Source organism: Molossus molossus, unplaced genomic scaffold (genome assembly GCF_014108415.1).
Source record: "Molossus molossus isolate mMolMol1 unplaced genomic scaffold, mMolMol1.p scaffold_m16_p_10, whole genome shotgun sequence".
Taxonomy (NCBI): Eukaryota; Metazoa; Chordata; class Mammalia; order Chiroptera; family Molossidae; genus Molossus; species Molossus molossus.
The window spans coordinates 71530297-71556340 of NW_023425345.1; the positions used below are offsets into that span (position 1 = coordinate 71530297).

Here is a 26044-nt window from a genome sequence, read left to right on the forward strand (position 1 = left end):
ACTAAGTAAAATTCTGAAAATTATTTGAGGGTTCTGTTTTCTAGCATGGATTAATCAAATCTAACAGTGCTCAGAAACAATGGTTCAAAATGGAGTATTTTCTCCGATTTTATTTTATATATGCAAATGACTTTCTTTTTTTACAACAGCTAGCTGTATTTTCAAATTAAGATAACCTCATTTCCACCCATGTTCTTATCTTTAAAATCCACGTGTATGGTAGTATGCAAATATAATACACTTCTTTTTTCTCCATAGATTTTTTTTTATAAGTAAAAAAATAGTGGAGTGATAATGTTCCTTTTGAACTTAGTTGTCTTTTTTTCTCCAGATACTGCAAGTGGAAATTCATTTTCCTTTCATTCCATTTCACACTTTAATATCAAATAAAAAATGAAATGTGGAGAAGTATTCTCATAGTACCACACATACTCCTTCTAACTAAACTAGGGGTTTGGAATTCAGATCTCAAAAATCAAGACTGGAAGTCACGGGAAGAATTTAGAATTATTTTAATCACCCAACCAGAGTTATGTACGAAAGCAAACCCCTTGCAAGGATTCTTTATATGCATAATCTCAAAATGTAATTGCCCAAATAAATTTCAAAAAGGAAACATTTAAAATCTGCATTGAGGAAAATCTTATCTCTATCATTCATTATGAAGTTTTATTTCAACTAAAATATTTTCCAATATTTTGAAGAAAAAAAAAAGTACTCCTAAGAAAGTCATAAACACTGAAATTAAAGATGTGATTCTTGCTATATATTAGTTTCTCTTTCTGAGGGATTGCTTCCCGTTTTCATACTTTTGACTTCAACATCATATTCTTTAGATTTGTTCAAGGGTTCAGATTCTCTGGATTCAGGCTTATTATAAATTTCCTTCTTTGCATTTTCCAACTTTTCCTTTGCGATCAATCTATAGTTTATAGTATTGCCAATGAGCAGCCACACACTCGATAGGAACACAATAGCTCCACAGGCTATATACATATATTTATATTCTCCAGTTTCATCCACCAATTTACCTAAGAGACAAAAAAAAAACAAAAAACAAAAACAACAAACATATTTTAGGATAAAATAATAAATGAGCCATAAATAATAATATTTTAAATAAATTCTTCCACAGACAAAGCATGTACCTATTTCTTATTTGTTAATATTAAATGAGACTTTAATAAAGAAAAAAATTATTTTAGTTTATGACTTTTATAGATATAAATAAAGGCATGTATGGGCACATGCAGCATTCTATTACCAGTATATTAAAATTATTGAAGATTATCTCCCTCAATAAAAATGTACAACTGAGACAAAGTAGGTATATGTGCCTTTGGGTGCATATTCATAAATATATACATATGTGAGGATTATGTTTTATATCTATACATGTAGAAATAGATATATGTATCTATTTGTTTACAGCGTACACATTGAGATTGCTTCATTCCTTTCCATGCTCCCCATCTTTTCAATAAAGAGGGAAATATTTACATTCTTTAGGAAAGATCCAACAGCTTTTATAACGTTCATAACAGGGCATAATGTTTAATAAACGCTTTCCCTATGCCCAGCATTAGGCTAAACGCGTTTATTTGAGATATTTCATATAATCCTACAAGAGCACTGTGAAGTCATCTGACCACGGATACACAGCAAGGGAGTGGAGGAATCGGGGTTCTAGTCAAGATCTGTCCGAACCTCATATTTGTAACTGTTCTGTAAAATGGCTTCTCCAAGCCTCTCAGTTAAGGGTTATGTGAATTTTGTGACTAATCACAGTTTTGTTTTTTGTCTTTACCTGAATCTAAATTATTAAGAGCAAACAAATCATGAAGAAAATATTTATTCCATTTAAGTATTGAAAACATAAAACAAACTAGCCTGGTGCCATATAATCTGGAGGTTTATCAACTTTTACAAATGTTTCAGTTCATAGCTTTGTCTCTTGCTTTTGCAGGCACCTAATTCTTAACAATAACTATTATCAGAAAAAGTGACTGAGTGTACACAAATTTATATTGTTTATCACAAGCTTATTCCACGTGATTCTAATGGAGACCTATTTGTTTAGTCAGAGTCTCTATCATTCTAACTAAAATCTAGCTAGTAGCTCAGTATTCCATTTAGCTACTCGTGAAATTATCTATTTGAACAAGGTTCCCTGTTTTAATGAGGTAAATGGTGCAATAGGCTCACTTAAAATATGACATATACATAAGCATAACAAAAACTGCATAGTTTAATTTTCCATTATAACTTTAAGTCAAATATTTCTATTGATACAATGATTCTTACACTTTAAAATACATAAACATTGGTTCTATGGCCCCATCAGAGTTCACATCATTTTGGGCTGCCGTATCAACATACTTTCTAAATGTTTTGGCACTTTTTCTTTTTATCATCATCAAGGAACCATATATGATTTTCAGAACTCAAGCTTCAGTTTTGTGAGTATAGCAGTGAAAATTTGGGCTGAAAAAAGATTAAATTAAAAATCATGCTCTCAAAAAAAAAAAAAAAAAAAAAAATCACTCTCTCCCTACCTTTTCCTGCTCTTCTAACGAGAGTAGTAGGAGCAGCAGCAAATCATGAAGAAAATATTTATTCCATTTGAGTATTGAAAACATAAAACAAACTAGCCTGGTACCATATAATCTGGAGGTTTATCAACTTCTACAAATGTTTTTGTTCATAGCTTTGTGTGAGAACTAACTACAACAAGACACACTCATCCAGAAGAATTCACTGAGTGCCTACAATGTGCCAGACACCACTCTAGAAGATACCGCATGCTGTAGAGGAGAAGCCAGTCTAAAAGTCAGGGAGTGTCAGGGGTAGCAGGAGGCAGAAACAGGATGAAAAAGTAGGAGTATTTTGGCTATCGTGTGAGCTTCAAGAAGGAGCCATAAATCAACCACTGCCATTGCCACCACAGGTACAGTGGTTTGGCAGTATTAAACAATAAGTACCCAAGGGTACAGAAATAGATACAAATATTATTAATAAATATCTTCAGCCCAAGGAGAAGTAGCCACAGCAGATTCCTCCATTGTCATCCTTCAAGCCCGCTCAGTACATCTGTTGACCTGACTTGATTTTTCTTTTTTAACATCCCATTATGACTGCTAAAATACAATTTTCTCTGTTGATGAGAGTTTTATTGATAATAAGGCTACTAAAACCCATTTGGCAAAACTGCTTCTGTATGAAAAGATAGGATAGTTGTACTTATAAAACAAAATCAGTTGGCTGATAAATAAGACTGACTGGTTTTCACTCTTTTTGAAAATTGTTTTGGTGCCATGGTATATCCACACTGAGAGATACCAACCAAAACAACTGTGCAATTTACCAGGGGACAGCTGTGGTGGACAGAAAATTCACAAATACGCAGATCATTCCTAACCAAGTGAAGAAGCAAAAGGTAAAAAGTCAAAGCTGCCTTAAGACTAGCAAATTAAACATGAATTTTCCCACTTTCCAAATGATTCCTTAATGTCAGGTAGGAAGCTATTTATATAAACTGATTTAAATACACTGAACATTTTACAGTAGCCCAGCAATTACTGTGACCACTAGGGGGCGGGCTAGGAATCTAAGTGAATATCTAAGTTTAGTAGTAATCAAAATAAGGTACAGTGTTACTGGCAAAGACTGACTCACAAAACGTATTTAATATTTTTACCATTAAAGTCTAAGACTAGCCTGGCAGGTGTGGCTCAGTGGATTGAGCGTCACCCAATGGACTGAGAGGTCCCAGTTCTATTCCCAGTCAGGGCACAGGCCCAGGTTGTAGGCTTGATCCCCAGTGGGCAGTGTGTAGGAGGCAGCTGATCACTGATGTTTCTCTCTTTCTCTCCCTTCCTCACTCTCTCTAAAAAAATTAAAAAATAAATAAAAACATTAAAAAAAAGTCTAAACTTCAAAATGAACTCATACATGTGTCTTTACTAGTGCCATTACTGGGTTATTTAACACACATATTTTTGAAGGCATATTAAAATATTTCAGATCTTAAAATGAAAAGTTAGTTTTATAATTTGTAATTATGAAATGTGTCTGATAAAAAAAGACCTTTAATAGCTTTTCCTTCATTCCATATCTATCTATCTATCTATCTATCTATCTATCTATCTATATTCTTATCAGTCATATTATAAAAGTATTTCTTCCTGAGGCAAGTTTTTTATCAATATGAACAATAAGAAAATAGATCCCGATTTTTTGAGAGCATTATTTTACATTTTTTACTAACTTTAATGTAGACAAAATAAATCTATTCACCAATGATAAAATTTTAAAAACTGACTTTTTTATGCTACATCTTTAAAAGCACAAAAACTGATATGAGTGAAAACCTAAAAATTATGCTATTAATTATCAGTTTAACTTAAATTCTTAAGTTCATAGGTTCAGGCTTTGAAACAAATTTAGATCTAAATTCCACTAATTGTGAAGTTTAAAAATACATAATAAAAACCCAAAATCAACATACCCGCAGTCTTTCAAGCTATTAGTATGCTTACAAATTACAAAACACAAGATATGCTATGAAGAATGTCTCAGTTGACAGCGTTTCGCTTTTCTTGATGAGAAACACTCTTACCAGCAAGAGGAGGGCCAAGGAGCACGGGGCAGCACTCCACCACGGTGACGAGCCCCACGGCACTGGAAAACCGCTGTGCGCCAACCAGGTCCATGAGGCTTTCAAAGAGGATGCTGCTAACGCTCCCAAACCCAAGGCCAAAAAATATAGCATAGAACACCAGGCTTATATAGTTCTCTGCCAACGGGCACAAGAGATGACACACTCCGGTGAACATGATCGCAAAACTGAAGAAGTACTGGATTCGAGGTCGAATAAGTTTGGTGTTTGCAATGAATCCTACAGCAGGCCTCGCAAACATATCAACAAAAGCCATAACAGACAGCAAGAAGGCTGCAGAGTACTCATCGATTCCCCTGTCTTTAGCATATGGAGCCAAGAATATAACCGGGGCAAAAAATCCCAGAAACATGATGACATTTCCAGATAAGTATATCAAAAATCCCCTATGCTTGAAAAGGGAGAAATCTAAATAGTTATTAATTTTTTCCCATACTGATGTCTTCTTATGGCTTTTTCCCACACCTGACTCACGCTCTGTTTCTCCAATCTTTTCAGACTTAGTATTTTGTTTGGGTCCAACGGGTCTCATGAGAGAACCAGCCACACAGGCATTCAACAATATACCACCCAAAATCATGAAGCTTCCTTTCCAGCCAAAAGTATTAAAAAGGAACTGATTGAAAGGAGCTAATGTACTTAAGAACACAGGGCTTCCTGCCATGGCAAGTCCATTCGCCATGGGTCGTTTCTTATAGAAGTATTTGCCAATGATTGTTAAGGCGGGTTGCAGGTTGAAGGCTAGACCTAAACCTGCAAAGAACAAAACAGAAGGAAGAAAAACATAAACACATTAGGTCGCTCACAAAAGAAATGACTCTTCAAAACGTACATTCAGCTGGGTAAGGCAGAATTCAACGTGCAATATCAGGTAGTGATTTTTGTTAATTATAAATATCAATAGAATGACACATAAAAAGTTTCTTATAACTGGGCACTTAATATGTATGATGGTTTCATATTCCTTTCATTTTAAATAATAAAAAGTTTTAAAACCTAAAACTTTTATTGATGTTTCAATAATCATAGAATAGGTTGAAACTAAGACAAAACTATTTGTTTTTATAATTACAATCATTTAATTCCAGATTTTCATCACTTTATATATATATAAAGAGATGAAAATATATATAGATTATAATATAAAGAGATCATATATATATACATAGACAGAGAGAGATCATATATATGTGTGTGTGTGTGTGTATATATGTGTGTGTGTGTATATATACATATATATATATGATGTTTTTTTTTTCTTGTGGGAAAGACTGCATTTAAAATGGAATGCTTTATTTTTAGAGTTGAACAGACTGAAAACGTTGTCACTTATAAAAATCTTAGGTCTCCCCAGAGAGATTTCTTCAAAACCATGAAAATAATAAAGAAGAATAAATTCATGCCACTACCTTCATGCTGTCTATCCCTCACATTCCACATTTCATGAATATAGATGCACATGTGTGTTAACTAAATAACAAATACTTTTATTTCAGGGAGTAAAGGTTATTGTTTATTTATATAAGTCAAAAGTTCCTGCTGTCTAGGGAACTGCTTGGCAGTGCTAAATATCACCTTTGAAAATGAATTATTTCTTATAGCTCGCCAAGGTATTAATTCAGCAATAGTAATGAATAAGTTGTTTAAAAAGAATATAAAATTGACTTATACAAACTACCACTCTTTTGACCTTAGCCTAGATATCCTTCCATATTATTTTAGGAGTTATAGAAGTAAGAATCCTGCACTTACTAATTTACGTAAATTGACATAGTACTGCAAAGTAATTAAGTATTTAGATTCTGGGACACTCAGTTCTGAGTATAAAAATTTACTGTAAACATTTAGTACAAATGTTTTTTATGAGTTGGAGTGTCCCTAAAAGCTGACTGGGAGGAACCAAGAATGCTTGAGGAGTAACAGGGCAGATGCTCCCTGCCTGTACCTCTCCCAAACCTGTGGGACATGCACAATGAGTATGATTAGATCCAACTCAAAAGAGATAAAACTGACCAGCCTATGGTCAGTGGCTTGTAAGTGGAAAAACCAAAATGAAAACCCAGGAATTGTTTCGGATTGTGTTTTTCTTTTTAATTTTTATTTATTGAATTGAGAAAGAGAGAGACACACTGATTTGTTATTCCACTTATTTATGCATTCCATTCATTGGTTGAGTCTTGTATGTGCCCTGACCAGGATCCAACCCACAACCTAGGTTCATCTGGAGGATGCTCTAACCAACTGAGCTACCTGGCCAGAGCCCAAACTGTAGTTTGAAATTGTGTGCTAAATTTCTTTATCCTGTGCCATGTCCCATCCCCCAGCCCCCATTCTGTCACCTAGAATTTTGATTTCAGATGTTAATCCAAGTTCTCAATAGGAGAGAGTGGCCATCTACTTCCTATTCTGGCATGGCAAAACAAACATGAGATTTGAAATTTAAAAAAAATCTAAATCTACCTCAACTACTTACTTATGGTTTCTACTTGGCAAAACATTCAGATTTCTTAAGCTCTAATTCCTTCAACAACAAAAATAAGTTTGCCAAAATCAACTAAGTTCCAGAACTGTAAAACATTGTGATTATTATTATTTGCTAATATTTATTTAAAAGTAATGAAAATGCTGGGCACTCTGTAAAGTACTATATGTTAATTTTTTAAATTTAATCATTCCAAGAACTCCCAAAGGATAGAGCTATCATGTCCCCCATTTTAAAGACTAAAAGAATGAGGCATAGGAGGTTAATTTATCCATGATCACACAGATATGTGCTGAGTCAGGTTTTTTAAAAGATCTGTCTGATTTCAGATACCAAAAGTATTGGCTGTTAATGACTTAAGGTAAATTTCTTATAGGTGTTTTTAATAGTTGACTCGAGCAGCACCAAAGTGTTCAAGATCCAAAGGAGTGGAACTGAAGTTAGAATAATATACAGGGTGGGGCAAAAGTGGGTTTACAGTTCTTCGTAGGGAAAATAATACAATAATTAATAAATAATTATATAAGAATAACCTCTGTGTTCTACATACTCACAACTGTAAGCCTACTTCTGCCCCACATGTATGATACTGTTTATATTTGTGGTACAGTAATTCCAAGATCATCTTTTCTCTAATACATCTACTTGTAGGCCCAGCCTTACTTCCATGGTCAAATGTAATATAAGTATTTCAGCATTAAGGAAAGGGCATTCTCTCCACTGACCATTCTTAGACACAATAAGATTTTCATTCACACAGGGTGTTTTATCATATCAAGAAGGAGGGAGTTGTTGATAGGTAGTAAAGAGAAAGATTTTAACATCACTATGTTGTAGGCTTTAATGTGTCTAATTTTTTTCAACACATGATACATAAGTAAGTGCAAGGTTAGACTAATCTAAAATCACAATAAAAATAGAACTATATTTACCTTTTTATCTATGAGCATAAGAAAAATATTCAATTTCTTTATATATTGAAGTCTATTTTTCTTAAAACTGAGTATAGATTCAGTTTGATTCAATTTATTATTGAGGCCAGTAAAAATAGTATTTTCCAAATGTGCACATTCAAGTCAGTTTGAGTCCAGAGACATTATGCATGAGAAACAACTATAATCAAATGATAGTATGTCATTTGACAATATTTGTGTTTAGTGAAAAATGTGTCTTGTAGAGCTTTGAAACAGCATCTTTTAGGAAGGGAAAAAGGCACCAATACAGAACTCTACCATAAACAGAACACAGACACAAGTAATTCTACTATTAAAGCTAAGTCAGTGCATCCAGAAAATTATCTTTTTGCTACCATTTTAACCTATTATAAGTAATACATCAGAAACTCTAGATAGTAATAAGTAACAAAAACTACATTTAAAAAAAAAAAAAAAAGAAGCTATTTAAGTGCCAGAATGTTTCTGTCTACCATCTTAACTGGCTGAACAATATGGGTAAAACAATAAAACAGACCAAAGCTGTTTTCGTTTCTGACATTTACATCATAGCACATTGCATATCTGATAAATCGTTTTTTCCTATTACATGAAATAATTGTGACTGGATAATCCCTAGCTCGTATTTCACTATGATGAAATACTAGATGAAAATAATTCAAGATTGTACCTGATATGAAAATAAAATTCAAAGAACACAGTTAGAATGTTCTGTTGTTCATGCTTTTTAGAGAGCTTTGTAAACAACATGAGCATTAGGATAATAAGCTGAGAACAAAACTTACCTCCAATGAACCCCACGGTGAGGTAGAGTTCTATTACACTGGTGCTGTAAGAGGCTGCGACCAATCCCGCACAGCATAACAAACCTCCCAGCATCACCACTGGCCGGCTACCATATTTATTCACCAAAATACTGCTTATGGGACCTGAGTAGAGATGAGATTAAGAAATATTCAGTTGCTGGGTCATTTATTTATTTTAAACATTGTTAATTTTGAAAGCTGAGAAAGCACATTGTAATAATAAAAGGAAAACAGTAGTTCACATAGACTATACTGAAGACTTTTCAATATTTTCCAATCAGTTTGACTGGTTATCTTTAACCATATCTTTGAAAGCACCTAAAATGATAAATTAGAACTGTTTAATATATAGTTTATGGCCATAATCATTCAACTTTTGATAGAAACATTTTTCAATAAGATATAGCTAAACTGTCTAAATATCTTAATAAGTGCAGGTATATGTGGGTAGCAAAAATCTAGGCATTATATAAATGACTTGTATGTGTTAGAATTTTATTTTTTAGTATACTGTGCACACATGCATACACACACAGACACACTCACATACACTTAATTAAATTAGCTTTCATTTATTTATCAGAACCCATTATTATTTTTGTTTAATATTGTATTTCTTGGATTCTAAGAGACCAATTGTTTCCATAACTTACTACATTAGAAATAAGGGTTCATCAAAGATTTATCAGGGTGCAAACATAGGTAGTAATATAGTTATCATGGCCTATGAATGCTTGAATTGGATTGTTATTTCTGTGGCTTAGTTGGACAATGGCAATAACTCACATTAACCCACATTTCACTCAAACCATTCAAGGACCATTTAAAAAGGAATATGAAATCCTATGTTCTGTTGGCACACTCTGGTAAGGTCAAGAAAGTACCAGCACCAAACTTGGAGAGTGGACGCAGGAGTATAGATGGAATTACCAGAGAAAATGATGGACTTCTCCATTAAAATATGCTTCCTTATAGGCAAAGAGAACAATCTCTTATGTGAAAAATGAACATTAAGGACTTGGTCTCAAAAACTAATTTAGAAGAGCCAAATACTTCCTGGAAAGGCTTTAAAATGCCTTACTCAATTTATTTAACCTACATTTCCTGGATATATGTGTATGTGTGTGTGTGTATGCATAAAACATTCAGGAGTGATTAAAATGATTAAAATAATCTGTTTAAGTATGTCTCAAAAAGCTATCCTGGTAATTATAAAATTAAAGTTATAAATATTAATAAAGTGCTGCATCTTATTTTAATGTGCAGTGTTTTTTTCTTTAATAGTTCTTTATAAAATAGTCGTACAACTGTCATGGCCAGATAGGCCAAGGTTTCAGGTTCAATCCCTGGTCAGGGCACATACAGGCATCAACCAATGAATGCACAAATGGGTGGAACAACAAATCAATCTTTCTCTCTCTCCCTTCTTTCTCTCTCTCTCTCTCTCTCAAATCAATAAATAAAAATTTAAAATAATGATACAACTTGACAATTGAGGCTTAGAGTCAATGAAAATCCATACTATTTTATAAGACTTGTCAATGTGTAAATGATTTGATTTGGTTGACATTGCCTTTTTAACTTAAAATTATACTTCATCTGAAACTAAGGACACTGTTTATCTTAAATTTATTTAACTAATTTAATTTGATTAAATTTAACTCAAATCAGTTTAATGCAGCATTTCTTGAGCTCCTAGTATAAAGTCAGCTGACACAGGCCAAGAATAAAATAATAAAAGCACAACTATAATCCTCAGTGTATTATAGTCCAGAGAAATAAATAATCAAGAAGTTATTTTAAGAAATGTGATGGATGCTTTGATAAAAAGTACACTATCAGAATAAATTCAAAGGCATTTACCAATTACTTAGATTAATAACAATGATCTCTCCTCATATCACTGATATTATGTATACCATTTTCTATGTGATGTCTAGATAATTAACAAATGAGTTAACTGATTACTACATTTTATAAATGTGTTTTTCCAAAATGTGTAAATTTAAATTGGAACATAGGCTATGAGTCACAACTAAATTTGCAATGTATGTGAAATAATTATATCTATATATAGGGATAACCATATCAAGGTTTTTTTATGATTAATTAAGGGTAGCACTAAAGAAAACTTTTTTTTGAAGTGGCTTTGATAATTTCTACATTGGAATCAGTTGAGATGCAGTAAGACTTATAATTTTAACAAATAATTTTACTTTAAGTTATATACTTTAGTTGATATCCTATATGGTATATATTTCTATAATTCATCTATAATTTTTTTCTAGTAAAAAAAAAATACACTTTAGAAGTGATTATTTAGAAATAATCAAAGCCCCATACTCCTTAATATTAAATACTTACAAAATGTCATAAAATGTTTACTTTGTAATAATTGTGGGTCAAAATTTAATTATGATATAAAATAAACTCATTTTGTAAAGAATTTCTAAATTCTTAATATTAGCTTAGAAAGTTTATCTTTAGAAAGATAACATTTCAAAAGAGAAGATTCTCATCACAGGTAACTTTCATTAAAAATGAGCTAGCTTCCCAGGTGTCCCTTTTTGATGAATCATAGGTCTCATTATATTCTGAACTCATTCATTCATTTATTTATTAATTCAATCATTCTGCAAGTTTGTACTCAGCATGTGTTTTCCAAGTAATCATGATGTTTAATCATTAGTTATGTCAAAAAAAATTCTACCTGCTGATAGTTATATCTGAGTCCATATCTAAGTATAGCAGTTATTGTTCATCAATATTATTTGTTCTATTTGCTTATCAAGAGGTTATAAAAAATGATGCACAAGGATAATAATGCTTTATTTCCCCCCCCAAAAAAAAATCACAAAAGTATCAGACTGTACCTAAATCAGACTATCCCACTAATTTCTTCTGATCCTGCTTTCCAATCTAAGAATTTCTAGTGTCAAGAATAACGGCCACATTCAAGCTATGAAGTTTTATAGGAGAGTTTCCTCAGAGAACAGTGTAAGGATCCCAATATCGTCACTCATGTTTCAGCTACTTCGTTGTCTTCTGAAAGCTACTTCTGCAGCTACTGCTATCTTTCATAGTTGTGACTCCATAGCACTTAGCAAAATAATACTTATCCTGGCAGTGAAGCTTTTACTCTCAGAACTCTTGTGGCACTTAGAGTTGATAACACACACACACACACACTTACACACACAGAAAAACCAACTTATTTACTCTCCATTTCTGCTGTTTGAATCTTGTTCATACATTCTATTCTAAGTTCTGTGAAGGTAGCTGCCATACATACTATTGTTATTCATCAGCATTTATTGAGGGAAGACTCATTGCAGTTAGTGTGCTAAGAACTGTATGTGCATTATTGCCTGTGATTTTCATGAAATCGGATGATATAATTGCCTGATTAAAATTATGTAACACTTGCTAAAACTGAGGTGTGCAAATTGTTTAGATAACTTGTGCAAGGTCACGTCAGTATAAGTGGTAGAATGTGGATATGAGCCCGGGGTAATCTGATTATAAAACAGCTTTAACAACTCTGTAGAACAGAGTCAGTAACAGCAGGGCTAAGATACCATCCTTCAAAGGGCCTGATTGCAAAGCTGGCTTTTGACGTGCATCTGGGAACTGAGATTTCAGAAGTATTTCCATCATTCCCTTATTGGTAAGAGTGGCTCACTGTGCCTAAACTGTTTAACAAGCAATGTGCTTTTGCTGAACATCTGCTTTCCTTCATGGAGTCTGGAATTTTGTTTTATGCCTGACAGAGAATGCCTATGTGACCAGTTACCCAACAGAAACCTTAAGCACCAAGTCTCTAATGAGCTTCCTTGTTAGGCAGCACTTCACACATGTCAAAAGTAGTTGCAGAAGGAATTAAGCCCATCCTTTGTGATTCCATTGGGAGAAGACTCTTGGAAGTCTGCAACGGGTTTCTTCTGTATTTTGTCCCAAGTGCTTTTTTCTTTTCTGATTTTGTTTTGCACACTTTCATTGCAATAAATCATAGCCATGGAAGACATTGTTGAGTTGTGTGAATCTAGAAAGTGAATCATCAGACCCGGCTGTGATCTCTCTTACTGCTAATTTTGAGTTTTGCATACATTACTTATAAACAGATGGGTTTTTGTTAATATTTTTAGAAGGTATGACATATATATGTATGTATGTGTATATACTGGTTTATTGTTTTGTATATTGTTATTCTGGTCTGTAGATGTAAACTCATAGTGCTTGTTTTTATTTCTTCTATAATTGCATGAGTACATAATAAATGCTGTTGAAAATTTGGAGGGTATGTTATATAATGAACATTTCATAAAATATATTTGATCAATCTAAAACCATGAATTGAAATTGACTATGAATTTGAGCTATAGAAAATTTTTATGCATAGCATAAACACTAACTGAAGTAATGATAAACTGCTATAATTTATTTTTCATTTGCTTTATTTCCAATTTGTATATGTAGTAACCTGTCAGATCAAATGATAAACAGCACTAGTGCAGGACTGAGAGAAAGTTGTTCGCAATTTCAGAAATTTATCTGAGCTTACTATCATAGTATTTGTCTTACTAACAGAGACTTTCTAAATTTGAAATATTTTACAAAAAGATTTTTTTAATTAGAAAACTATTGCTATTTTAAGTTGGACAGAGGGTGGGTGCCTCTTCATTAACTACTTATTTTTACTTGAGGTTTATCCCTCCACTGAAGTTGGGATTGAATTTCCACCTGGTTTCTCTATCCATGTGACTTCCTTTCATTTAAATTCAGTGGAAAACATGAAAGGAGTGTCCCTGATAATTAGAAAGCAACTATTGCACTTGCTTATGGAATGGATGAAGATACCAGTGTTACCCAGGTAAATCAGCAGTTAGCACATTGCTCAATGATAAGTGCCCCAGGTTAACTTACTAGAGCTCATCCAGCTCCAAAAAGGATGAATTTCTATGTCAGCTGAAGACACTCCTCTTGTGAAGAAAGGGACTGATGAACATGGTAGGTATACTTGGGGCATAACAGGGACATGAGGTGACATGGTCCACAAACTCATTTTTGCATTTGCTGTTCCCTCTGTTGGAAATTTTCTCCCCTTTACATGTAAATGATTTACTTTTCTCATACTCAGGTCTCTGCAGGTGTAGTAACTCATCAGCGAGACCACTCACCATCCCAATAGATGAAGCTATCAAACTTGAATAAGGTACTAAATGCTATTTTAGAAGACACCTATAAATCTATAGCTCATTTTCCATACCTTCTATTTCAAATATTTTTCTCTGCACATTTCAGTGCCTGTCTACCATTGGTTGCAATACAAAATCTTGAATTTTATTTTAATAAGAATATAGTTATTTTTATATTTCTTCATCTTTTCCTCTCTGTGCATGAACTCTTTCCATTTCTACATTCATTCAACCACAGATTGCTCCAACTAGGCATCATCACAACTGTTTAAAGGAGATCATCATACTATATGTATTGGTGGGTGGGGAGTAGACAAACTGACATCTTATCAAAATCTTTTAATACAAATCAAAGGGTTTGAAAGTGATCATTCTTTATGCCCAAGGACAGAAATGCCAAGCAATTCCTTGGTGTTCATAGGTTGCATTACTCTCAACCAGGAAAAACATTCTCACTTGTGCAAGGTTGGTACAATGGCTACATAATAATAACACTAATATTTCTTGAGGACTTGGCATTTCTAAGCTCTTCACATTATACAATCACATTTAATTGCACAACCCCTCTAAAAGTCGGTATTTCTTCATTGCCATTTTATTTTCATTTCTGTTTTATAAATAAGGAAACTAAGGTGCAAAGTAGTAACTTTTAAGAATTGCTCAAGCACTCTGTTATAAATGCTTATGCAGAGTCTTTTATTTATTTTTTTCTGGGAGGAATGATTAATGATTATGTGTTTACATGCATAATGCTCATTCTTTAAAATAAAAATTTACACTTAATAGTACATTACACAAAATTCCCTGCTCTTTGTAATAATTTTTAAGAAGATAAAAAAATAAGACTGTATTTGCAGAAACTGTTGGTTGCCTAACCAAGAGCCATGTCCTCTTCCTTCTTTTTAACTGAATCCCAATTTTGTTTCATACACAAACTCTTCTGTGAGAGCCCAGGCCCAACAGTTGAGGGCGAGTCATAAGCACTGTTAGTAAAACATGATGGGACCATTCCCATTACCAAATACTGGTTTGAACATATGCATTTTGTGGCAATGTATGTGGGGAAGAATTCTCTGGTGACATTTAAGAAAGTTATTTCTTCAGTCTTATAAAGCAATAAAATGCCTTAGTGTGTACTCATGACAATGGGATGCCTAGAGGTGCCATGGTCATCTAGGAAGCATGAAAACTGCTTGAAAATTAGGCAGAAATGTATGCTCTTGATCATGTCAAAGAGCCAATGAATCAACCAAGCCAGGACCTGCCTTACTTATAGACTTCTTGTGACATAATATCATAAAATTTCCTTATTAGTTTACCAATGGACACCAGATTTTTCATTACTTACAGTTTAAAAGATGCTAATATATTAATAGAAAAAATTCAATTTCTATTAAAAATTTCATAAAGTCTATTATGACTATTTCACACTATGAAGTAGTTAAAATCTACTAAATACCTTCTTTTCCTCTAAGCTGGAAAGTTTACTTAGTTTCAAATAATCATCTCAATGTGATCTAACTACACGACATTCAAAATGCTTTTGACATTTTTCAATTTGTTAGACTCAGTTAAATGCTGGAATAGTTTAATCTCAATAGGAATTATGTAATTCAAAATGCACCCTAAAATATATGTATTTCCATTAACCAGTAAGAAAAATTTAATTTATAAATCGAAGATTCCTATCTGTCTTAGGCAATTAATAAATAATATGACCATTTCCAAAGGATGCTAAAATGCATTCCTGATCATGAATATTTTCCCTTATAATGCTGATTGTACATAGAATACTGCATGGAGTCCTATAAAGTTTTATATTATTTCCCTACATCTATTCTTGAAAATTAGTTTTAAATAACACTGCCATAATGCATGCCATGAACTCATCTGTCTAATGTAATCCCCATAAGCTTTTAACTGCTATGCTACTAAAGGTTCCTATTTCTCTTAAGATAGTAATATTATTCTACCTTGTGGTATCTTTATTTGCATATTTGCATTAATCACTGGATTTAAACTCTTGGAGGGCAGAGATGTAATTGCATTCATATTTCTAATTTACTTAAGCATAGGAGAGAAAATGTGTTTCATATAGTAGATGATGATTATCTTAAATTTAATTAAATTGTTTTCTAATTTGACTTAGAATTGTCATATGATGCTACAGTCATTTAATTAACATGATATCAGTATTTATCATAGAAAAGGTTTTGAGAGAATATTTAATACACTTAGTTCCTTTCTCTTCTTTTCTAAACAGTAACAATAATTCAAAAATCTCAACATATGTGCCAGGATATAGGTCATTTTAGAGATGTGTATATGATCTCCATTCATCTTAACTTTTCTCTTTAAAAGTGCCTTGGTTTCTGAGTAAAGATGTTTTAGCAAACAAAATTCCCAACTAAAATTATGAGGTCCTCTCACCTCAACATCCTTGCTACTATTTACTGCAGTATATACAGTGTACATATAGTGTAGAGGTAGATATATTTGTGTGTGTGTGTGTGCGCGTGTGATGAATCCAAGGGATATAGTATCAAGAGAATGCGCTCCTAGTATTCTTTGTGCACCTTTTACATAAGTTCCAGTATGCTATAAAGTACTACAGAGTAATAATAATTACTATTCTCTATTTATTACAGAGAATAAATAATAACTAATATTTATGAGTCCTCTCTTGGCTCATACTATTGGTTATCAACTGTGCATCCATTTTCTCCTGTTTCCTCTTCAGGGAGAACATGGAATCCTTACAGGAGTCTGCTTTTCACCGTGCAGCTGTATGTTCAGAGAATCAAACACTGTATTGAGGTGGCAATCAATCTTGCTTTATTAAGAAAGCCCATCACAGAAATCTCATTCCCCTCTCCACTGAATGATTTAGGGCTGGGCTTATGTTATGATTCTGGCCAATAAGACATGAGTGGAAATCTACTAGTGATTTCTGGGAAAGTTCTCCTTTTCTTCAAAAGAGATACAGAGAAATCACTAAATGTTGTCCTGTATGCAGGACAGCCGATCTGTGAATATAAAGAGAGCTGGCCTGAAAAAAAAAAGCTGAAACATAGAAGTTAGCAGTTCCAAGAACATCACAGTGAAGTAGACTTGGAACCCAAATGATGCCGTTCTATAGACTCCTTATATTTTATTTATTTATTTATTTATTTATTTATTTATTTATTTATTTACTTACTTACTTACTTACTTATTTATTTTTATTTATTGCTTTTAGAGAGAGAGAAAGGGAGAGGGAGAGAGAGATAGAAACATTGATGAGAGAGAACATCGATTGGCCGCCTCCTGCCTGCCCCCGTGGGGACTGGGCCCACAACCTGGGCATGTGACCTGACCAGGAATCGAACTGGCAACCTCTAGGTGCATGGGCCAATGCTCAACCACAGAGCCACCCCCAGCTGGGCAGTCCCCTTATATTTTAAATTCTTATTAAATGAGATAGAGTGTGTACTTAGTATGTAAGCTTATTGTGTGTTTAAGCTGAAAGTATCCTCATGGATAAACCTGCAGCAAAATAAATTACTTTTCCTTAAATATGGTGGTATAATAAAGAATAGATTAGAAAATATCAAAAGTAATTATAACAAAATAGTTTGGTTCAATCACATATCTAACTGGGAAGCTGTTATTCAATTTTACTTTGAAGAACTGAGTATTCCTGTTTGACAGGTTTTGGGAAAAAGTGGCACACATACATTTATTGTACTACATGTATTCATAAATTAAATGATAACTTTAAGTTGACAAAGGTTTATTGGTTTAGTGAACTTCATGGGGGTTTATACAAAATATGTAACATTGTCTAGATATGTCTTTGTGTTTGGCTTATATTTAACCTCTTCATAACAAACTATCTTCACACACTCATATCAATTCACAAAATTTTTAGAAAGGTTAAGAATGGTGTGTCTGAAGTCTCTATTTATTCTTAATTGTGGGACATATATATTCTAATTTCTGTAACATTGCTATTAATCTAGGAGACAATATTATTAAAAAATTACAATAAATCATTTTATATCCTTTGACATCATCTACAAACTCTACTAGCAGATCTAGCCACGTTAGTGTTCACAAAACAAATCTAAAATGAATACATGAATGAAGCGCACTGTGTAACAATAAATGGTGTATGCTAGCCTTATCTTTCCGAATGAGGAATCACAAATTCCAAAGAGCACCACACACTACTTGTAGCAACAGTGTCTGCAATGAAGGCCACAGAAAGAGGAGTAACTGTACGTATAAGCAACAAACACTGGTTTTCAGAAGCAAGTAACAATATTTAAGAAAAGAGAAAAGTATTCGCAGTATATTTTGATTTTAAAAATCCTAGACAGAATGTGAGAAATGATATAAAAAATGAAGGAATAACTATAAATGTCTGAAAATGTGAGTTCAAACCAAAACCAAAAAATCGGGAATTGTATTTTATATTTGATAGACAAAAGTAAGAAATTACTTTTAATAAGCTTGACATCACTAATTAGAAGGCCAGTGGGGGTTGAGGCAGAAGAGAGGAGAATCCTGGAGAAGAATGATAATATCCAGTTGAGGGAACTAAAACTAGAGTCATGAAGAGTAACCTGAAGAAGGAACAGGACAGGCCAATGTGCAACACCTGAGATACTTGATAGTTATGAGATTCAAATCTCAGCAAATTAAAAATTTATGGAGAAAAATATATGGAAAAGTAAGGAGTATCTCTACTCCTGACTTAACTAATATTATAGAAAATGTTTTAGTGGTCTACCAGTTGAAATCAGCAAGTCCCATTCAGATAAGCATTTTTATGCTGACTTCAAGTAATATAGAACTTGTGAATATCACCCACCTCCCCAAAAAACCACCTACCTCATCAGTGCTTATATTTTTAATTTCATACATTAAAGTGTACAAAATGATGTTTTGATATATGTATACATTGTGAAATGATTACAACAGTCAAGCTAGTGAACATATTAATCACCTCATATAGTTACCTTTGTGTGTGTGTGTGTGTGTGTGTGTGTGTGTGTGTGTGTGGTGAAAACACTTGAGATTTACTCTCTTATCAAATGTCAAGTATACTGTACACTATTGTTAACTAGAGCTACCATACGGAACATTAGGTCTCCAGAATTATTCATCTTACAAAGGAAAGTTTGACCAACATCTCATGTTCTCCTCTCCCCCCAGTCCCTGGCAAACCCTATTCTACTCTCTGGTTCTGAGTTCAAATTTTTTAGATTCCACATATAAGTGATATCAGGCAATATGTGTCTTTGTGTGTTAGGCTTATTTCACTTAGCATAATACATGTTGTTGCAGATGACAGGATTTTCTTATTTTTTAGGGCTGGATAGTATATGTGTGTGTGTGTGTGTGTGTGTGTGTGTGTGTGTACACACATATACACCCCACATGCATGTAGATATTTCCAGATCTTGGATACTGTGAATAATACCACAATGAACATGGGAGTGCAGATATATCTTCAAGATGGTGATTTTTATTTCCTTTGGATATATGCCCAGCAGTGAGATTGCTGATCATAAGGTAGTGCTATTATTATTATTATTATTATTATTATTATTATTTTAGAAACTTCCATATTGTTTTGCATACTGGCTGTAACAATTTAAATTCCCTCCAACAGTGTATAAGGATTCCCTTTTTTTCTCATCCTCACCAACATTTGTTATCTCTTGTCTTTTTTCATTAATTGCCCTTCTAAGAGATGTGAGATAATATTACATTGTGATTTTGATTTGCATTTCCCTGATGAGTAGTAATGTTGAGTACCTTTTCATACACCTGTTGGCTATTTTGGAATATGTCCATTCAAGCCCTTTACCCATCAGAGCTTCTTAACTGAGGCAAAATATAGTCTTATAATAGGGAACATTTGGAAATGCTAGACAGCTCATCTATTGTCATGGGAGTTTGAAAACACTGTTAGTATTTGGTGACTGGAATGAGAGATGCTACACTTCCTGCAATATGCAAGACCTACAACACAAAGATTCATCTAATCCTAAATTCCATTAAGTTCCCATTGAAATACTCTAGGCTAGATAAATAGAAGTGGATTATCTAAAGAGGAGAGTTCTTTTACACATGAACACTTGACACGCTTTTACATGAGAAATGGTTGAAAAATGTATATATTTATCTTGGAAAAATATGATTTAGGAAAAACATAATAGCTTCCTTTCATTATTTGAAAAGTTTTCAATTGAAGGAGTTATTAAACAGAACAGACAGAAGTTACAGAACATTGATTTTGTATAGGAAAGATAGTCTTAATTATTTAAAAGGCAGTTATGGGCTCTTGAAATGTTCAAATACAAGTTATGTGACCACATATATTAAGAATATTTTAGAACAACTTAAGGAATGAAGGTTGGTCAGACATTTACAGTTTTTCTAGCTTAAGATTTTCAAACAAAATATTTCATGTATCTTACAAACAAAAGCTACAATTTAAAATATGTTACATTACAAATTCCTTACATTACTAATTCTGGTCTAGTTTTGACATTATTTCTTTTAATTAAATTTTTGGGAATATTTAAGTTTAATTGCTATGGTACCTACCAGAAAGCTTACATTCTTTAAAAACAATATATATTATTTATCAAATATTGTTTCCTACAGCTCTGGCTGGTTTGGCTCAGCAGTTAAGAGTGTCAGCCCTTGAATGAAGGGAAGGTACCTGGGTTGCAGGTCTGATCCCCAGCCCCTGAAGGGACATGTGAGGGAGGCAAATGATTGATGTATCTCTCTCACATCGATGTTTCTCTCTCTCTCTCTCCCCCCCCCTTCTCTCTCTTCCATTCTATCTAAAAAATAAAATCAATGAAAACATTTTCCTTGGGTGAGGATTAACCAAAAAAAAAATTTTTGTTTCCTAAAATAAACAATTTGTAGATTTGTTATTAGGTAAAATGCTAAATCAGCTTTTCTACTTTATTGATGTTGTTATATTTTAGTATTAACATTCATTTTTCATAACACATTTATTATAATTTTATTTATAACATTTTTGAAAATGACATGATGAAGAAAGAAAGCTAGACAAGCACAGGACTTTAAAAAGATGCAAGTACCCCCGGCCAGTTTTCTCAGCGGTTAAGGCATCAGCCTGCGGACCAGAGAGTCCCAGGTTTGGTTCCTGCTAAGGGCATGAACATTGATTAAAGTTTGTCCCCAGCCCTGGTTGGGTCATGTGGATGGCAACCAGTTGATGTGTCCTGTCACATTGATGTTTCTCTCTCTCTCTCATCCTCTCTCTACCTCCCGCTCTGTCTGAAGATAAATGCAAAAATCTCCTCAGGTAAGGATAAAAAAAAAAAAAGATACAAGTAAATCTCAGCATTCTGGAACAAACATTCTTTATTCCTGTTCAAATTAATAAGAATTAACTCAATTAATTGCTCATCAAAAGTTACAAGTTTAACAATGTAATACTACTCAGCCATAAAGAAGATGGAATATTGCCATTTGCAACAACATGGATGGATCTTGAGAGTATCATGCTACGTGAAATAAATCAGACAGAAAAGAACAAGAACCATATGGAATATTAAAAAAACAACATGTGAACAAATAGATCCAGACAACAGAATGGTGGTTACTAGAAGGGACGGGGGTAGAGGGAGGACAAGGGGGTAAAGCAGTCAAATGCAAAGTGATGAAAGGAGAGTAGACTTCTTGTGGTGAGCACACAATAGAGTATGCAAATGTTGCAGTATTAAGTTGTACACCTGAAATTTAGATAATATTATTAATTTATCCCAATATTTTTTTAAAATTAGTCCTTGAGCCCTGGCAGGTTTGGCTCAGTAGTTAGAGCATCAGCCCTCAGACCAAAGGGTCACGGGTTTGATTACCAGTCAAGGGCACGTACCTGGGTTTGATCCCCACCCGGGTCAGGGTCATGCGGGGGGCAACCAATTGATGTGTCTCTCTCACACTGATGTTTCTCTCTCTCTCTCTCTCTCTCTCTCTCTCACCCTCCCTCCCTCAATCCCTCCCTTCCACTTTCTCTAAAAATTCAATGGAAATACATCCTCGGGTGAGGATTAACAAAGCAAACAAAAAATATAAGACCTTTAACACTTTATTGGAAAGGTGGTAAAAAAGATGCTCCACCAGAATTTATGTAGTAGATAACTGGTTTCTCATTTCAAATTGAGAAATAAGTGAGTACGTAGCAATGAGGTTTAGTAAGTTGGCAAAAAAAAAAAAAAAAAAAAGGTTATGGTTCATCTACAACCTTGAACATTTCTCTGAACATCTGCACTTCTCAACTAATCAATAATCTGAGCTCAAGCAGTCATGGAGATGTTAATTTCAAAGAGAGGCAGATTCTCTCATCGAAACAGGTTCTCAGAAAAAGTGAATGCTTTTATTTCTGTCAAAGAAAACTTCAGTTCCCTGGCTGAATGATTGTTGAAAACCACAATTATTTCTGTCAAAGAAAACTTTAGTTCCCTGACTGAATGATTGTTGAAAACCATAAGGCTAAGTGACTGTTAAGCTTTCTTTATAAAGGTTGACAAATCCTATGCCTTGGTAACTTGTTTGGGAATTCACTTATTCAGTCAACAAATACATAGACAGTACTTTTTATTTCATCCTCACCTGAGGACATTTTTCCATTTTTTGTTCAGGTAGAGTGGAAGGGGGAGAGAGAGAGAGAGAGAGAGAGACAGAGAGGGAGAGAGAGAGAGAGAGAGAGAGAGAGAGAGAGAGAGAGACAGAGAGACAGAGAGAGAGAGAGAGAGAGAGAGAGAGAAACATCGACATGAAAGGGACACATCAAGTGGCTGCCTCCCACACGACCCAACCAGGACTGGGGACAAATTGCAACTGAGATATCTGCCCTTAGCAGGAACCGAACCTGGGTCTCTCGGGACCGCAGGCTGACACTCTAACTGCTGAGCCAAACTGGCCAGGGCTAGACAGTTCTTTTTATATGCTAGATATTTTAGGTGCTTCCTTAGTTGCTGGAAGGGGGTTTCACTCTAAAGGAACTCAGAGGTTAGAAACGAGGGTGGTTTAGACATAAGGAAACTGCAATCTGATACTGTTATTGTGGAGGTCCTGAGAGAGTTCTAGGGAAGGAGCACTTAAGGCTGCCTCCGTGAGCCAGGGAAAGGTGACAGTGGACAGGAGGGACGGCATGGTTGACAGAGAAAAATGGTGTGACTCAACCAGCAGAAACTGCTCTAGATACATAGTTTTCAAATTCAGCTGTACTTACTCTTTGAGGTAGCACACACTTTCCAAAGGATAAAGGGGTGTTGGTATTTTAAGGGATACAGTTATTTCAGTCCACAATTTCCATATGTACTAAATCCAAGTATCATGTAGGTTCTTCTTTCCTACCTGTTTTCACAAGAGTCCACTGCTCAGGATATTAAAACCCCCATGGCACCCAAGAGACACTTGGATAGAGAATTTTTTTCTAGATGCTTTTTAATGGTTAGTAAAGACCCCAACACCCTCTATCAAGCCTCCTGACTGTCGTATGCACATTACTGTGGAATATCTGCAGGCTTGCATGGGGGACTTAGGGTCCTATTTTTAAGCATTCAGAAGCCATACACATTGCAGTGTGGGCAGCAGAAGTGATGGCAATTTTTGTTCAGCGACTCCAGTTCTTCTAACTATGGTCAAAGAAAGCATTGCTCTTAAGTGATGACAGCACTGTAAAGGGAACATTCATAAAAATTCATGTTTGTCAAAGACGGTTGTTTCAAAGTTTAAATTAGTCATTTTCAGCTGTTCTCTTTACTTGCTCTTAGAACTTGTCATTAGTTGGAAAGAAAAGCACCTTTGAACAGCAGGAGCAGTTCAAATCATTGAAGTCTGTTCTTTTAATTATAACTGAAATATTCACGAGGGCTACTGTAAGATCAGTTATTGTGATGACTAGTTAAAAAGAAACATAAAATAATTTATGTTAGCCAAACGAACATAAAATAAGTAAGAGGATTGAATAAATAGACTTAGATGCATCCAACTTTAAGGCAAATCACACTCTTCATTTTCTACATCTTTATCACATCAGCTACTAGTGAGAAAATCACAAATGCTGAGAGTTTATGTTCCTTTAAAAATAATAAAGTGAGCATTTGTGTATCAATCAAGTTGAGTTTAAGTACTAAATGTATCCCCCACCCGCAAATATTCAAAGACATAGAAACCTATTATCAGACACTGAGGAAAAACAAAATCCTATCTACTGATTTTTTAACAGTGAATAGTTCTGGGTCTCTGGGACTCTAAGCGCACTGGGTGAAATCTGCAGGGAATCAAGAAAAGTTTAAAATATTCTACTGGCAAACACAAGTATATTTTGTAGTAATCCCTGAAATTAAAGATCATATTGTCAAAATATATGTGATGTTTTTTTACAAATGGAATTAAATATTGGAAATATTGAAAACTAGCTGGTTAAAAATACACTTGGTTTAATATTTAACAGGGAAATGCGTGCACAATGTTACCAAATATTTAACTAAAGATAATAAAGCCATTAACCAATCAGCTTCTCACTTCAAGTCTTTTCACCATGTACATCCTAAAGTGGGTTTACTGTGCCCCTTGCTCAAGCAGCATAGGCCCCAGAACCCTGCACTTGCCTGGGTCCCTCGCAAGGTCTTACGTTTAAAAATATCTGAAAGGATGCTTTTATATTTTTCCTCAAAAAATTTCCTCCAAATGAGACTATAAAATCTATAATTACTCCTAGAAATTCCAGTATTTGGGGGCTGCAATATAAATAAAAGTGTCCGTTTAGACTTAGTTTCACAAAGTCCAGCTATGAATTGTTGTGTTCTTGGAATAGTCGAGTTATCTTGTTTGCGTACTTCTTAGTAACGATAGACTTTGATTTTTAAACTAATAGGATCCACAGAGTTGAAAAAAAATTCTTGGTTCTAGCAAAATATAGGTTTAGTTTTTCTGTGACCACTAGAACATAGGCCATTTATTTCTGATCAACAAGTAACTCTCATTAGAAAAACATAATGGATATGTTTAATGTCCAGTTAATATTAGTAATGCATAATTGGGGAAACAACGAGTTTATAAAAGCTGACTTAAAATAATTCTGTTGAAAAAATGGTTTTCAATATTTGCATAATTTACCTCTAAATATACCACTGCATTATTGTATCACTCAGAAGCAGAGCAAAGCATTCTGAATTAAATATTTCCTTTTGGCCCTGGCCGGTTTGGCTCAGTGGTTAGAGCGTCGGCCTGCGGTCCTGAGAGATCCGGGTTCAGTTCCCACTAAGGGCACGTACCTCGGTTGCAGTTTGTCCCCGGCCCTGGTCGGTTGTGCGGGTGGCAGCCACTCGATGTGTCCCTTTCACATCGATGTTTCTCTCTCTCTCTCTCTGTTCCTCTCTCTCCCTCCTACTCTACCTGAACAACAACAAAAAAATTTCCTTTTGTATTTTAAGCCCATAAGTCTATAGAGCGATGTCTATTTCTATTTATTTAAAAAAACACTATGTCCCTTTTTTGAAGTCTGGATAATTTTTTCTTGGTCTATTGATTTGTAGAGAAACAATGGAACATAAGTAGAATTTATAATTTCATAATTCCCCAATTATGGTCCAAAAGTCTTAAGAAAGATGCCAGTAATTATGAAGTATATTGTATTTTAATGATTGTTACATATTTCTAAAAAGATAATCTGCCATGAAAAATGGATCTTTAAAGATGGACAGGTAGGTAGGTAGGGAGATAGGTAAGTGGGTAGGTAGGTAGGTAGGTAGGTAGATAGATTTTAATCTAGGTCCTCTACCAGATACTTCTTTATATAAGTACTATGATGGGATGTTTTCTTAGTTTTATAATTCTAAAGAATAAGAGTTATTGTTTATTTTTATATATTGCATTATTTTTAT

General features: G+C 34.0%; 1 protein-coding gene across 1 annotated transcript in view; it reads right to left on the reverse strand.

Moving 5' to 3' along the window:
• Positions 1-730: 730 nt before the first annotated feature.
• Positions 731-26044, reverse strand: part of SLC16A7 (solute carrier family 16 member 7) — a 164284-nt gene continuing 138970 nt past the window's right edge. Inside the window, exons 4-6 of the mRNA XM_036252357.1 lie at positions 8899-9042; positions 4619-5431; positions 731-1031 (exon numbers count right to left, since the gene is read on the reverse strand). Of these exons, the coding sequence (XP_036108250.1) occupies positions 763-1031; positions 4619-5431; positions 8899-9042 (1226 nt within the window). The 3' untranslated portion in view covers positions 731-762. The remainder of the gene's footprint in view (positions 1032-4618; positions 5432-8898; positions 9043-26044) is intronic.